The 15,894-nt window shown below is 36.3% G+C and overlaps 1 protein-coding gene across 3 annotated transcripts in view; it reads left to right on the top strand.

Moving 5' to 3' along the window:
- pbx4 (pre-B-cell leukemia transcription factor 4) overlaps positions 1-15,894 on the top strand; it is a 52,486-nt gene that overhangs the window by 20,284 nt on the left and 16,308 nt on the right. For all 3 annotated transcript variants that reach the window (XM_065246676.2, XM_065246575.2, XM_065246599.2), the window contains 3 exons: positions 8,780-9,024; positions 14,878-15,068; positions 15,351-15,486. In XM_065246676.2, coding sequence (XP_065102748.1) covers positions 8,780-9,024; positions 14,878-15,068; positions 15,351-15,486 — 572 coding nt within the window. The remainder of the gene's footprint in view (positions 1-8,779; positions 9,025-14,877; positions 15,069-15,350; positions 15,487-15,894) is intronic.

Raw genomic sequence — 15,894 nt, 5'->3', positions numbered from 1 at the left:
AAGTCTTCTCAAGAACTTCAATCGAGTTGCGATTTTATGGTTCATTTCGGTTCTGCATTTTCTCTTAAAATGCAAATTAAATTAAGAATATGCTTGCATTTTAAGATGGATATAATGTATATTTATATTTTGAAGGACTTTTTGCTAGTAAATTATTTATATAATTTATTTATAAAAAGTGAACAAAATATAAATATATTGGGTACAAGACCTATTAAATTCTCAAAAAGCTTGTTTTCTTTTAAAAATTTCTGTAGAAACAAAGAAAAATGAAGAAGCGCAGATTTGCATCGTAGAAGTTAAAATGGCAACATCCTTTGAATTACTTAATTGCAATGTTGCGATGAAAGAAATTAGGGATGGGACGATTACCGGTTTCACGATTAACCAATATAAAATGTCCTGACGGTTATTATCGTTTAAAATTGTATTATTTAAAAATTTAGTTATTATTACAACCAAGTTTGATTACCATGATTTTGTAAACTTGCGGTAAATCCTGCACTGAAAAAAAAATTTGCTGTAATTATGCAGCTGGTTGTCAGTAACTTACTGTAGAATATAAAGACTGAAAATGTTTCATGTTCAAGAAACTGTTGCCAGTAAATAACATAAATGTAAAATCTACAGTAAGTTACTGGCAGCTTGTTGCCAGTAATACCCAGAAATACTGTAATTTTTACAGACATTTTTTACAGTGTGTCCAGCCAGATTCAGCTTGATGCAGGCGCCCACATGCAACATCGTTTTTGCACAAGAAGCATTTAAGGGATAATGTATTGTATTCATTCACAGAAAACTTATTAGACAAATTTATTTATTTTTTACCACAGAAATAATTTCAGGGACATTAATCATTAAATTAAATTGTGATTTTCAAAAATAAAACGTTTAAAAATGTTTTCAGTGTGTGTATCAGTTCTTTTTGAACATTTCCATCTCATTTTCACAAAACCATGATAATATTGATAACCGTGATAACTTTGGTCACTATAATCATGATATATGAAATTTTCATTCCGTCCCATCCTTAGGGTTTATATAAAACAAATAAATTAATAAAAATAATTTTGTGAAGCAAACTGAAATGTATAATGAGACCAACCAACTAAACCACGAAAGAAATCACAGAATTGACAAAATGTTGGGGTGGGGCCACAAAAAATGTCGTCACTTCCAGAAGAATGATGTTATTTAACGAACTGGCTTTTATTAGTTGGTGGGATATTACAAAAGTCGAACGAAATATAAATATAAAAGTATACATTTATAAAAGTTGAACAAAATATAAATATATTAGGTACACATGACCTATTAAATCATTCTCAAGAAAGCTTGTTTTCTTTAAAACATTTCTGTAGAAAAAAAGAAGCGCAGTTTTGCATCGTAAAAGTTAAAATGGCGACATCCGTTTAAATTCACCCCCCATGTGAATTACTTAATTGCAATGTTGCGATGAAAGAAATCTAACTGCTAAGATTTCAATCTTTAATCTCCTAATATTTCATTCAGCATATTAGGACATTGGGATGTGGAAATGTTGTGCATAGTAGCAATGACCCTCATATTTCAATTTGACTCCTAATGGCATCGCAGTTGAAAGATAAATTCGCCTTATTTACATCCCACTTGGCTCTCAGGTTAGCGTGTTTGTTTGCTTTCATGTGGGCGTGCTTTTCAGCACGAATAAATCCCTCCCCCGTCGCAATCGCCATCCTCCTTTTGATTTATTGGCCGTTGCGGTCAAAGCGTTGTCATTTCCTAAGTATCGCCCTACACGCGTTCGCAGCCCACCGTGACGACGATCAGATCTTCCTTCGTTTCTCAGTCGTTCTCTTTCCTTCTCCCTGCCCCCTCCGTTTCTTCATCTTTTCGCTTTTCCATCTCCTCCCTGCTATTTTATCTCCTCCTGTGACTCCCTTTTGCTTTTCCCCCACAATTCTCCTCTCCCCTTTTCTCTCCTTACCTTCTCTTCCCCCCTTCTGTTCCCTCGCTCTCTCCCAGTGAAAGGCTGAGAATACCCAAGGGAGCTGATGCAATTAAAATGCTAATCCTGTCTGTCTACAGAGAGAGGTGGGGGGGGCTGACAGCATGAGGGATTGCGGCTCACATGGAGAACTCGACTGAAATGGAGAACAGAGGATGGGGGGAGGTGGCTGGGGGCACGGAGAGAGAGAGAGAAAAGGAGGCGGGGTATGGCGGGAGAGCGCGGCCGGATTGGGGGGGGTTGAAGGAAACAGAGAATGCGTTAAGAGGTAAAGAGAGAAAGACTGTCGAGGCCCGATCAGAGGCTGTGAACGCAGACGTGATGGACTGTTTCTTCAGTAATGCACTGAAAATGGCAGCATTAATATAGTGCTACCAGCAGTGAACACAATACCTTTGTCTGCGCTTAACACATCACCTGCGCCGTACCTGAACGCCGCGTTCCGCACGGCAGAAACGCGAGTGATTATGTATGCAGTCGAACCCAGCTGGGTACTCTGAATATTTCATAGGCTGACTCGCCAGCTCGGTCTGCCAGCGGCGATGAGGCTCGGACGTGCGTCAGGTTTTCCGTTAGGTCTTTCGCATTTCCTGCATAAACGTTTGCGCAAATTCGTCGCAAATGAGGGAATTCCTCCGTGCGTGCGGCTGCGTAAACATCAAGTGTGTGTGTGGGGGGGGGAAGCGTGCAATCGCACCGATCATTCATAAATTTAATGGAAGGATATTAGTGCAACTTGGACAGATGCACCACATTAAAATGTACATTATCTCATTAGCATGGCAGTGTGTTTGTATTAATGAAGTGTGCTAATTGAAAGATTTAACAGCCTGGCTTTATTAATCTTCTTAAAGCCTCGCAAACATTTAGACACGTCTGTGTTGTCTGAGGCGAATACGGTCAGTATTTAAAAGAAGCTTGAACCGATTCAGAACAGTTTACCGCAGCGCTATTATAAAGCCTATTCGAGCGTAGCAAAATTGGCGCTTTATTTATGGATACATTATTATGGGTTTTAAAACCAAGGGCGGCGATAAATTGCAACATAAAGGGGTATTGGTAATTTAAAGGAGTCCGTGACAACTAATGGCAAATGTTGTGGGTTATTTGTGTAGGTTATTTGTGTAATTATCAGTAATCACGGCTTAATTGAGATAATTAGGGTAAAGAAAAGGCTGTGTGCTTAAGGGAATCAGCTGGAGGCAAGGCTTGTAATGGATATTGTGGGTGATACTCTTTGGGGAGGTGGTAAATTTCACTCTATTGATTGTGGGGTTGTGGTCATAAAAACAGTGACCCTCCCCTCACCCGTCAGGCTAAACTAACTATATACACTAAACTTGGGACAGAGCCTGGAAATGGTCTGGCTCGGACCAGGAGCATATTAGGTGCAAATGCACGCAGAAACACAACAACAGGGGGTTTCAAACTTTTTGTTAGCCAAACCTCCTTGACCTTAATTATTTACTTGAAGAGCATCATAGTTAATTTATTTTTCATCCATTTTACAGTTTTCAGCAGTATTTTACTTTGTTATTGTTATTATTGCCTGTTATTGGACCTTTATTATTCAATTTTCTTTTATTGGCTTATAAAACGTATCTGTCTGTTTTGCAAGTTTTGTGTAATTATCACATGACATTCAGATTAAACAAATTAAATATATAATTTTAGTGTTTTAATTAGATTTTACTTTTAAATAATTTTTTTAGATTGGGGCTCCTCGATTATGACACGAATCATAATTGCAGATTATTCACATTGATATTGTAATTGCGATTATTATTGGCGACATTTTCAAATGTTTTATAACTTTCTGTGAAGCAGCTTGCATGGTAAATTGGACACATCCAAAACTAAATAATATAATGTAAATTATGTTTATACAAATAAATAGTCGGGAGTTAAGTTGTTGGGTAAGAATCCAAAACAAATGGCTAACTTATTTAAAAAAAAATTTTTATATCTCGTTCACCACCAGTGTTGGGGGTAACGCAATACAAGTAAAGCTCGATTTATAGTCGTGCGTAAGTTCGCCGTAGGCTATCCGTAGCCTGTGCGTAGCTCTACGTAGCCTGACATGCACCTCGCAAAAATTTTAACATCACGTCAGTACTATGCGGACCGCAAGCGCTGTGATCGGTCCACCAGAACCCCTCCTGTCAGGTAAATAAACTGTGTCATAAGTATTTCCGTTTGCGACGGTGAGCAAAGAATGGCCAAGTTAAAGAGTGATTTAACTCAAACTGCAACAAAAGTCGCTGTTTATTTACCTCCATCATTGCTGGTCTTCTCAAATCATACACAACAAGCTGCTGTTTCTTCTTCGTTTGTGGGTAAACTTGCCAAGCTTCTTCTTCTTTTAAGGTCGTGTCGCACTGCTACTGTAGTTACACACGTAGATACTGCCTACCAGCGGTCTACGCGCATGTTTGCACATCGACGCGGACGACGACAGAAAAGTATAAATGAAAACCGACGCGGAACCTACGCCATCGCGGCTACGCCGTAGGACCTGGTACGCACAACTATAACGAGCCCTTTACGTGCATTATGTAATAATATTACTTTTCTGAAGAAACGAGTAAGTAACGCGTTAACAAGTTACTTTTTTAATTCAATAAAAAAATTATGTACTGTATTAAACTAAACATATTCACATTATGCACTTTAAGCATAAAATAATTAAAACGTAACTTTCTCCAACACTGTTCCCTACTGTATTTGGTGCCCAAACATATTGCCGAAACACACAAAAATAAGCACAAATGGATAGTTGTAATTGAGGCTTTTGGCGATTTATGTAATTTTTTCACCTGTAATTGTAATCTCAATTAGTTTTTCGATTATTGAGCAGCCCTAATTTACATGTTATGATTTTATTGCAATTCCCCCACGAAACACCAGGGTTTCACAAACCACAGTATGATAAATCCCGGCTTAATATGTTATAAAGATGCGGCTCTGTTTTATATACCTAACCTGTGGAGGGAACAAACATAAGCACTCAAACAACAGCGCTTTGTTTATATAATGCTTCTTTTTTTTAAAGTGCCATTAAACCAGATGCGTTACTCTTTAAGTAGCTAGCTATAAACATGTCAACTTTTCACCAAGATCATCTTCAATATAGTTAACCAGAAAGCGAAAACCGTCTAAAGACACTTTAATGCTCGCTCTCTCCGCAATGCTGAACAAATTACCTTCAGACACATTTTAAGATGCGAGATGGGCGAAATCGAACTCGCCTAGCTAGAAGCCTTTGCATTCACATGTTTGTGTAAATTAAGTTTTGGCCCCCGGGAGTTTTGTGGTGCGACCTCACAACACATTTTGCTCGCACTTAAGGTGTCGCTCCGTGAACTCTACAGGAATACGCTCATCGCAGTAGCATGCACTCCGAGACGGATTTAATGTACTTTGGAGAGAAAAAACAGTCGTCTTTTTTTGTTTGACTTCGGGGAGTTTTGCTGGCTAAAAAGCGGGAGAGGTAAAGAGAGGGCTGGTGAATCGGGGTCATTAGTTCAGGCGGCTGGGTCTGCTGCATTCCTGAGCTTGGAGAGGGGGAGAACCAAAAAATGGAATGTAACTCAAAGAGAAAGAAAGAGAGGGAGGACCTGAGCCGAGGGACCCTGAAGGGGCAAGAGAGAACAAGAAAAAAGGCCGCTTGCCAAGGGAAAGAAAAGTTTTCGACGAGAAAAAAAAAACGAGGGGAGGGAAAGAAAGAGGGAGAGTTGGAAACAAATTTTTGAGCTGTTTTTGGGGGAGGGTAAGAGCTGAAGTCATTAAATGTGTTATCAGTTAAAGGGCGGACGGGAGAAAAGCTTTGATTTTATTTGAGATGGTACAGCCAGAAGATCCACTTTCATACAAAACTCCTCAGAAAATGTTGTTTTATGTGCACTACTTTGCGGTTTATGTTTCTCACTCTTTCAAATAATCATAAACTGGATGAACGAGTGCGCTATTAAAGTCACCATCACCGTACGCGTGTAGGAATGTTGTAGATCTGCTCTTGTAGTTTCTCCAGCGTCTATTGTGTAAGCGAAACACAAAAGCTCTTAAACTGAGCCACGCATTTCTTTACATTATCTTTCATACACTTTGCCCTTAGTCGCTGCTCAGGCCCCTTTGTGCATATGTATGGCAGCTTGGAGCATGCGCTCGTATAGGTTTGTGAGCGATGGGTCTGTGGCGGCGAGCTGACAGAGGTCTTGCTTTAATTCAGTGCTGGAGAGGTGTGTACTTGTGGCCGCTTGTGCTTGTAGTGACAGCACATGCTCTCTTTTTATTGGACCACTGCTTTGTGCATGTCGAACATGAGGTACGTTGCTGCCATCTGCTGGTTGAATGGGGAATTGCATGTCTAATTTAAAAATAACACCCGGTTTCTGCTGTATGTGAAATGACATCTTAACAATGTGTAACAAAGCTTTTTTATCTAACCACATTGAAAGTGAAAATATTGGATTTGTAATTCAGTTAGGTGAACATAGCTTTAGATTGTACTGTGGAAGGAGTTACCCATACAGCACAAGAAAATATGAGGACCTCAGATGCTAAAGCCACTATATACATATACATAGAGAAAGAGAGAGAGAGAGAGAGAGAGAGACAGACAGAAGACACAGACAAACAGAGAGAGAGAGAGAGATATAGATACGTATAGATGTAGATATATACATGCTTATGATGGAGATGTATGGATGCGTATTGATGTAGATATATAGATGCGCATAGATGTAGATTAGGGCTGGGCCAAAAATAGATTTTTCGATTAATCGTTTTTTTTTTTCGTGGTCGATTCAAAATCTATTCTCAAAGGCCACGAATAATAAAAAAAAAAAATGAAATAATCTGATCCTGTTTGATCAAGGAATGCGACTGTTCTGACTTTTTTCAGCATACATTTTTCATCTTGCATCAAAATTGCATTGTATTTAACATAATTGTATGCATTTGAAAATTAGAGATGGGTTCTTTTTAATGTACTTAAAATAAAAGATTTTAATATACAGGTTTGTGGCTCTTCATTTCTTTTTATTAATTACCCACTTGTAAACTTATGTTCACTTTTCTTTTTTATAAATATATTATTTGCTTTAAATCTATATTCATTGAGTCGAATTGAGCATAAAAATCGATCCGAGAATCGGGATTGAAAGGAGAATCGATTTGTTAGCTTGTGAATCGAAATTGAATCAATCTTGAACATCTGAATCGATACCCAGCCCTAATGTAGATATATATGCGTATTGATGTGGCTATATAGATACACGTAGTTGTAGATATATAGATGCGCATAGATGTAGTTATATAGATGAGCATAAATGTAGATCTATAGATGCATAGATGTAGATATATAGATGCGCATAGATGAAGATATATAGATGCGCATTGATGTGGCTATATAGATACACGTAGTTGTAGATATATAGATGCGCATAGATGTAGTTATATAGATGCACATAGATGTAGTTATATAGATGCGCATAGATGCAGATATATAGATGCGCATAGATGTAGATATATAGATGCACATAAATGTAGATATATATGCGTATAGAGGTAGATATATATATATATGCATAGATGTAGATATATAGATGCATAGATGTAGATATATAGATGCATAGATGTAGATACATAGATGCGCATAGATGAAGATAAATAGATGCGTATTGATGTGGCTATATAGATACACGTAGTTGTAGATATATAGATGCTCATAAATGCAGATATATAGATGCGCATAGATGTAGATGTATAGATGCACATAAATGTAGATATATATGCGTATAGAGGTAGATATATATAGATGCATAGATGTAGATATATAGATGCATAGATGTAGATATATAGATGCATAGATGTAGATACATAGATGCGCATAGATGAAGATATATAGATGCGTATTGATGTGGCTATATAGATACACGTAGTTGTAGATATATAGATGCGCATAGATGCAGATATATAGATGCGCATAAATGTAGATATATAGATGTGCATAGATGTAGTTATATAGATGCGCATAGATGCAGATATATAGATGCGCATAGATGCAGATATATAGATGCGCATAGATGTAGATATAAATATGTGCATAGATGTAGTTGTATAGATGCCATAGATGTAGATGTATAGATGCTCATAAATGTAGATAAATATGCGCATAGATGTAGATATATAGATGCATAAATGTATGGGTATAGATGTAGATATATAGATGCATAGATGTAGATATATAGATGCACATAGATGTAGATATATAGATGTATAAATGTATATATATATATGCATATAGATGTAGATATATAGATGCATATATGTAGATATATAGAAGCACATAGATGTAGATATATAGATGCATATTGATGTGGCTATATAGAAACACGTAGTTGTAGATATATAGATGCGCATAGATGTAGTTATATAGATGCACATAGATGTAGTTGTATAGATGCGCATAGATGTAGATGTATAGATGCTCATAAATGTAGATATATATGCATATAGATGTAGGTATATAGATGCATAAATGTAGATATATATGCGTATAGATGTAGATATATAGATGCACATAGATGTAGATATATAGATGCGTATTTATGTGGCTATATAGATACGCATAGTTGTAGATATATAGATGCACATAGATGTAGATATATAGATGCACATAGATGTAGATATATAGATTTAGATAGCAACTAAAGCTTCATGTTATATAAAGTAGCTCAATAAAGTAAAAATTTTCCACCTGTTACCAGTTTGTATTTCTGTATTTCACAGTGCTGAGCATCAGAGGCGTACAGGAGGAAGACCCTCCAGATCCCCAGATCATGCGTCTGGACAACATGTTGCTGGCCGAGGGTGTGTCAGGGCCCGAGAAGGGTGGTGGCTCTGCGGCAGCAGCAGCGGCTGCAGCGGCGGCCGGAGGATCACCCAACGACGGCAGCATCGAGCACTCCGACTACAGAGCCAAACTCGCACAGATTCGTCAGATCTACCACTCCGAACTGGAGAAATACGAACAGGTGAGAATAAGAAACTTGTGCACTTTGTGTATTAGTCACACTGGGGGTTTACATGTGAGATATTGAAAGTTGGACTTGTTTGAATCAGGGTTATTATTGTAAATGAAAACTTATTACGACAATTGAAACTATAGTGAAAAAAATTTCGTTAACTGAAATAAAATAAAAACGAAAAATAAAAACGACTGATCATTAATGACCAGTAGGTGGAAGACTAATGTCTATTAGAACTCCTGACTAGAGTTGCATCATAAATATATAAATGTAATTCACCAACAAATAATGAATGTAACATTTTTGACGTGAAAAATAAAGTGGCAGTGCCAAGGAAAATATAACATATCACATAAAAGCAATTCAGACATAAATTCAGCCTAACATGAACAGTGCAAAAGGGACATTGTTCACCTTAACCAATAAAATATGCATATATTAATCATTAAAATTAAAAATTAAAAATAAATAAAACTGAATACATATCAACTTTAACATTGAAGTTCCGGGTAGAGCTGCACGATTAATTGATAAAAGATTGTGATCTCGATTCGACCCCCCCCCCAAACAATCTTAATCCAGCATTTCTACGATTCAGGTAATTATATTTCCAAGGAGGAAAAATGCAGATATCTACATGTCACATCAGGTATTGCGTAAGCCAGTTGTGCTCATGCTTGTGTTCGCTTCACTGGTACAGCGGATGCTTTCCCGAGAAGCTAGACAGAAATAAACAGAAACTAAAGAGAATAAGTGAGGCACAGGTACGTCTGACAAAAACCCTGACGTTGTTTTAGTACCAAAAAGAAGATCTTATTCCGGATCTTATCCTTTCCGAAAGGGTTTTGAGCACAGGAGGAAACATTGCCTGCATCCAAATAACCACACTTGTGGTCTTTGCACTTGACTACTTACATGACGTATTTCCTGTATATGGCCCAAGTGTGGGCGTGAAGATCCCAAGCATGCATGTACATTTATTCACCTGATAGGACACACTTCCCAAATGTAAAAATGTCAATCCAGGTGACAGCAGTTTGCACCAAAACATATTTAGGCTATATTTTAAAGTTTTTCTTTTAAATTCAAATAACACATAATCATCATAAATGAACATTTGCTGAACTTAAAGATTATTATCTACACTTATCTGACACTTTCAGAAGCAGAATTCATTGCACCTCTAAAAGAATCTTCATTTTGTTGCAGATATTTACAAAATACATGCTGGCACCAATAAAATGTGCAACACACTACCAACATAATGTAATATCTATTTATTTACTTAAAATTAAAAGTTTCTGCAACATCATCTCTTGAGGTTTGGGCAAAAGTTTCACGATTTACATGCAGAACATGATTCATGATGTGATACGCTTAACCGCTTTGAAGCGGTATTCGAGATTGTGTGGGTTACGGGCACTACACTTTGACAGTTTAAAGATATGGGTTATTGGTTAAACAATCTTGTGTTGCGTACACTCGCTCTCGAGTGGCCAAGACCGCAAGTGTGGGTATTTGGACACAACCGTAGTCTCTTGTCGCCATTCTGCCCCAAGCCGCAAAATGTTAATAGGCTAGTATTTCTAGCTAAGAATCTCTTTGAAGGTGTTTATTGTAGCATAATATATTTAAATTAGGGCCGGGACTCGATTAAAAAAATTAATCTAATTAATTAGAGGCTTTGTAATTAATTAATCTAAATTAATCGCATTTTAATCGCATATAAATATTTGACCTGAGAACATTAAGAAGTACTTTTTTACATGGATTTTAGTATACACTCTTAGAAAGGATGTGTTAATTTTATACACATCATTGTGCTGTAAGCTTTTAACACATTATGTGTAATTTTAACACATTATGAGTCATTTTGTCTTGATTTTGTGTTCAAGTATAACAAAATGTGTTGTTTCAATAATAACACAGAGATGGGTGGATTCCAGGACGACGCAGTTAGTGTGTTGTCCCAGAATCAACACTAATGTGTTGTTTTTAACACATTCGTTCTTAGAGTGTACCATGAATAATGACTGAATACATAAGCTTAAGCAACAAAATATTGTTTATTGAGCCCTATTCGGACAGGATTAGTTTTACAGGGGTAGATGGCGTAATGTAATTTTACCACAGGACGTCGGTAATATTAATGGTCAATTCGGACGGGATTAGAAATCTCTGTAAAACATTCAGAAGTGGGAGGGGTAAGGGGCTGTGTACACCAAAACTTTTAAACGCGTCTGAAAACGCCTTGAGGACGCCGAATGCCAGCTGTTTTTCAGCTGAGTGCCAGCTTTCATCAGCTGAGCGCTTTGATAGCTGTGATACTTTAGCTGCGAGCCGGTTGGTTGCTGTGGTAATGTCCCGCCCCTGCTCCACTGTGATTGGGCGGCCGTGTGAGAACTGACATTGACGAGCGGAGCTTTTCTCCCAAAGTTGAATCTCTTTCAACTCTAGACTCTCAGCGCCGAGCGCGTGAAAACCGCCGAGCGCCGGTTTTCAGCGCGGAAAAAACCCGCTCGCTGCTGGCTTATTTGAAAAACGCCGAGCTTCCATTGGAAACAATTGAAAACATGCGCCGGCCGCGGGCGTAAAAGTTTTGGTGTACACAACCCCTAACTCGTTGGCGCAGCGCGTCACCTCTCGTCTTCACGTGCACGTTACCTTGCTTCCAGATATCAGATGTGCAAACAACATGACACAGACAAGGAAAACGCGAAACACTGTGTTTAATTTCAGTTTGGGGAGAACGTCAGTTTCATAAACAGTTCCATGCCTCTGAGAAGTAAATTTGACTTTTTTTTTTAAAGTTTGTGTCGTGTTTTATTCAGAAACTGACTTGTAACTGACTTGTTTCTCCGTCTAGAACGCAAGTAAATGCTTCTTTAAGCGCTTTTATATTTAAAAGAAACCCGCAAATTAAAAGGAAATGACGCGATTTACGTGTATATTTACAGCTGGTCTATTCGCACTGGATTTGTATTACCTGAGGTAATTTCTCCGGACCTTTTTACAGAAGGTAAAAGACGCCGTAATCTTTACTGACATTGTCCGTAATGATTACTGACATGGAGCATTCGGACTGGACTAAAATCACCGAGAAGCTCTGATAAAAACTTGCTTTACCCCACATCCCTATGTAAAACTAATCCCGTCCGAATAGGTCGTTGTGCCGGAGTCGGGCTAATGTCCACGCTAGCGGCTGTATGTTTTGCATTGAGATGCTCGATGTGCTGCGGTGATATGTGAATTCCTTGTTGCATAGCTTACACACAACCATGCTTTTATCGACGCTTACATCCGTTCGTTTTTTATAAAAAAAATTCCCATCCACGGGGCCAACCAAAGCGATCTCATCAGCCTCTTGGTTCATGTTCACTATGGTTTGTTGTGAAGTCATGAACGCTAGTTGGTGCTCCAGTATAATCGGTCCGCCGAAACTCATGAGAAATGTTCCGCGGTGCAAAAATAAGTGCGATTAAAATGCGTTAAAAATGTTTAACGCGTTATTTTTGTGTAATTAATTAATCTTAATTAACGCGTTAAAGTCCCGGCCCTAATTTAAATGTTTTCTTTTTAAATGTTTAATGGTAATTTTTTATTTATTTACGTATTACATTATTTTTTGCTTAAGCCAGGAGTATTATTTGTTATACCACAGGCCTGTTGAATCGTTTATTCTGATTGGCTGAGAAATGTACCATGGGTGTTGATTATTTTTCTGTAAACCGCACACCTTAACCTTTTAAATGTCTTAAAAATAGACACCAGAACAATGTTTTTGGTAACTGTGGTATAAGAGAAATAATTGACTCCTTTGAATTATTTGAAAATTATTCAATGTTTATTTTAAATAAACATTACTTTCGAATAATTCAACGGCCTGTCGTCAATTATTCCTTACTTATTTTATTGCCATCTTGTTTGTTAATCTAATGTTCAGGGGTTGTAAATCTTTAAAGAAAGCTCTTGAGAATTGAGCGAGTGTCGTAATCTTTATTTTAAGCAAATGAGTCGTGTTTTTCATTTTATACAGAATCGTGCAGCTCTAGTTCCGTTTAAAAAACAAGTTTAGTTAGAATAATCTTTTAATATTTAATAAACCGTGTTTACGCTGAAGAAATACCTAACAAGACTAGCTTTTGTAATATCTGCGCACATATTCGGAAGTTAGTTAGGAACTACGCACTACCCAAAGGATTTCTGTGCATGCGGGCACATGCCTATCAGTGTGACAATAACTTATTATTTCATAACTTCTTATATAAAAACATGTCCCGCTCTTTATTTACTGTTTCAACATACTGTCCAGATGCCATACTGCTCATTCGGGCATCTCGCAGCTTGTATTAAACAAAAGATGTAAACGCAGCTGTATTAAGCACAATATAAGGCCTTGCGTTCTATTGATGTGTAAAGACTTACTGTAAAAGTTCAAATACTTATCCTGCCGTCTCATCATTTTGAGGTCAGAGAGCCCCAGGATGTTTTCTTTTGAGATGTTCATGCAGAGATGTTGTGCTGCTGTGGTATGCCATTTCAGTTTTACACCGTGTGCAGAGCACCATTTTATTTGGTCTTTGCTTAAAGTATTCCCACACTTTTGATAGCGTTCTGGCTGTTTAGTAAAGTACAAATAATAATATTATGTTAGTCCAGGGATGTCTTCTGGTACAAAAACGGACACTTGTGAACAGACAAGTGTGTCAAGATAACAATAAGTTTGTACAAGTAGGATGAGCTTATTGGTTGGTGTGGTATTGGTTCGCCCTTCCTTCAATGTGATTGGACGGCTAAAAGAAATTACCTAGTGCAGCATTTTTTCCCACAGTTAAACATTTTTAAACTCTTTAGGGGACACAAAACTCACCAATAACAACCTTTTAAGTACATGGTGCGCTTTTGTATGGTGATAATAAATAGAAGCACAGAGCTTCACTGCTGTTCATGCCAGGACTAAATTACAAACAAACCTTATTTAAAAAAATCCTCATATTTTCAACATTTCCTGATTTGGCAAGATGTATGTCAACTTTTGGCCACCACATCCATGATGATGTTACGCTATAGACTAAAACGAAATAAAAACTAAAAGTAATGACTTTTGAAAAATAGCAATGAATTCAAAACATTTTATGCTCACCTAAAAAGAACTAAATATAAACTGAAAAAAAAATTACAAAACTAAATAAAAATAAAAACTTATATATTTTATAAAAACCTTGGTTTGAATATATATATATATAAATAAATAAATAAATACATAAATAAATATAAATATATATATTAAAACCAAGGTTTTTATAAAATATATAAGTTTTTATTTTTATTTATTTTTATAATTTTTTTTATAATTTATAATTTATATATATATATATATATATATATATTATATATATATAATTTTTTATTTATTTATCTATCTATCTATCTATCTATCTATATATATATATATATATATATATATATATATATATATATATATATATATATATATATATATATAAATAAATATAAATATATATATATTAAAACCAAGGTTTTTATAAAATATATAAGTTTTTATTTTTATTTAGTTTTATAATTTTTTTATAATTTATATATTTATATATATTTATTTATTTATATATATTTATTTATATATATTTATTTATTTATATATATTTATTTATTTATTTATTTATTTATTTATATTTATTTATATATATATATATATATATATATATATATATATATATATATATATATATATATATATATATATATATATATATATATATTTAGTACAAATATAATATGTATATATATATAATATGCACCTCTGTATGTATTGATCCTCTGATATGTTATGTAATGCAGGCCTGCAGTGAGTTCACCAATCACGTGATGAACCTCCTGAGGGAGCAGTCCCGCACACGGCCCATCTCACCCAAAGAGATCGAGCGCATGGTGGCCATAATCCACCGCAAGTTTAGCTCCATCCAGATGCAGCTGAAGCAGAGCACCTGTGAGGCCGTCATGATCCTTCGATCCCGTTTCCTTGATGCCAGGTGGGTCATGTGCAGTCCTATTAACATGTTAATGATTGAATGTACTGGACTATTATTAAAAAACAAAAAAAAATGTGTGATGATTATTTTGAAGATTGGAAGTTTTAGTTCTGCTTTTCGTATCTTGGCACGAAGCGTTCAACACATTAGCTTTATATGCCTTAAAAATGTACTGGAAAACCAAAGTAAAACTAAAATAATAACTACCGTACATTTGAAACTGTAATGTGCTTGGTTATACATCTTATTGTGCTAAACTTTTTCCCCACCTACTGTTTTCAGACGTAAGAGACGCAACTTCAATAAGCAAGCAACAGAGGTGCTGAATGAATATTTCTACTCTCACCTGTCCAACCCGTACCCCAGCGAGGAAGCCAAGGAAGAATTGGCCAAGAAGTGTGGGATCACTGTCTCTCAGGTGAGATCTCGCAAAGCTTCATTTGTGAAGATGAGTGTTTTATGTACTGCAGAAATATCCTGGGGCTTTTCTACAACTTTCACACTCATCCTGGAAAACCTGGAATTTAGTAATTCAGTTTTCCAGTTATGTTTAGGATAAAGTACAAAAAATAAATAAAGCCAACTACATACGCGAATGGTGTGACTAAAGAAATCTATGCACCGATATATTTCTGTGCTGATACCAATAGTTTAGCTTACAAACTGCAACTCAAACGTTGTCATTGTTACCCAATTCAAAAGAATCTCACAGTACGAGTTGTAATATAGGACCCCATCAAATCTAAATTTGCCTTTGGGCATTTAGTCCGTGTCTGTTTTGTCAGCTATATCCTAGTGACAGCAAAACTTTGACAAAGCAATGGCA

The sequence above is a fragment of the Paramisgurnus dabryanus genome, chromosome 3 (genome assembly GCF_030506205.2).
Source record: "Paramisgurnus dabryanus chromosome 3, PD_genome_1.1, whole genome shotgun sequence".
NCBI classification, from domain to species: domain Eukaryota; kingdom Metazoa; phylum Chordata; class Actinopteri; order Cypriniformes; family Cobitidae; genus Paramisgurnus; species Paramisgurnus dabryanus.
This window is presented reverse-complemented; position numbering and strand designations above follow the sequence as displayed.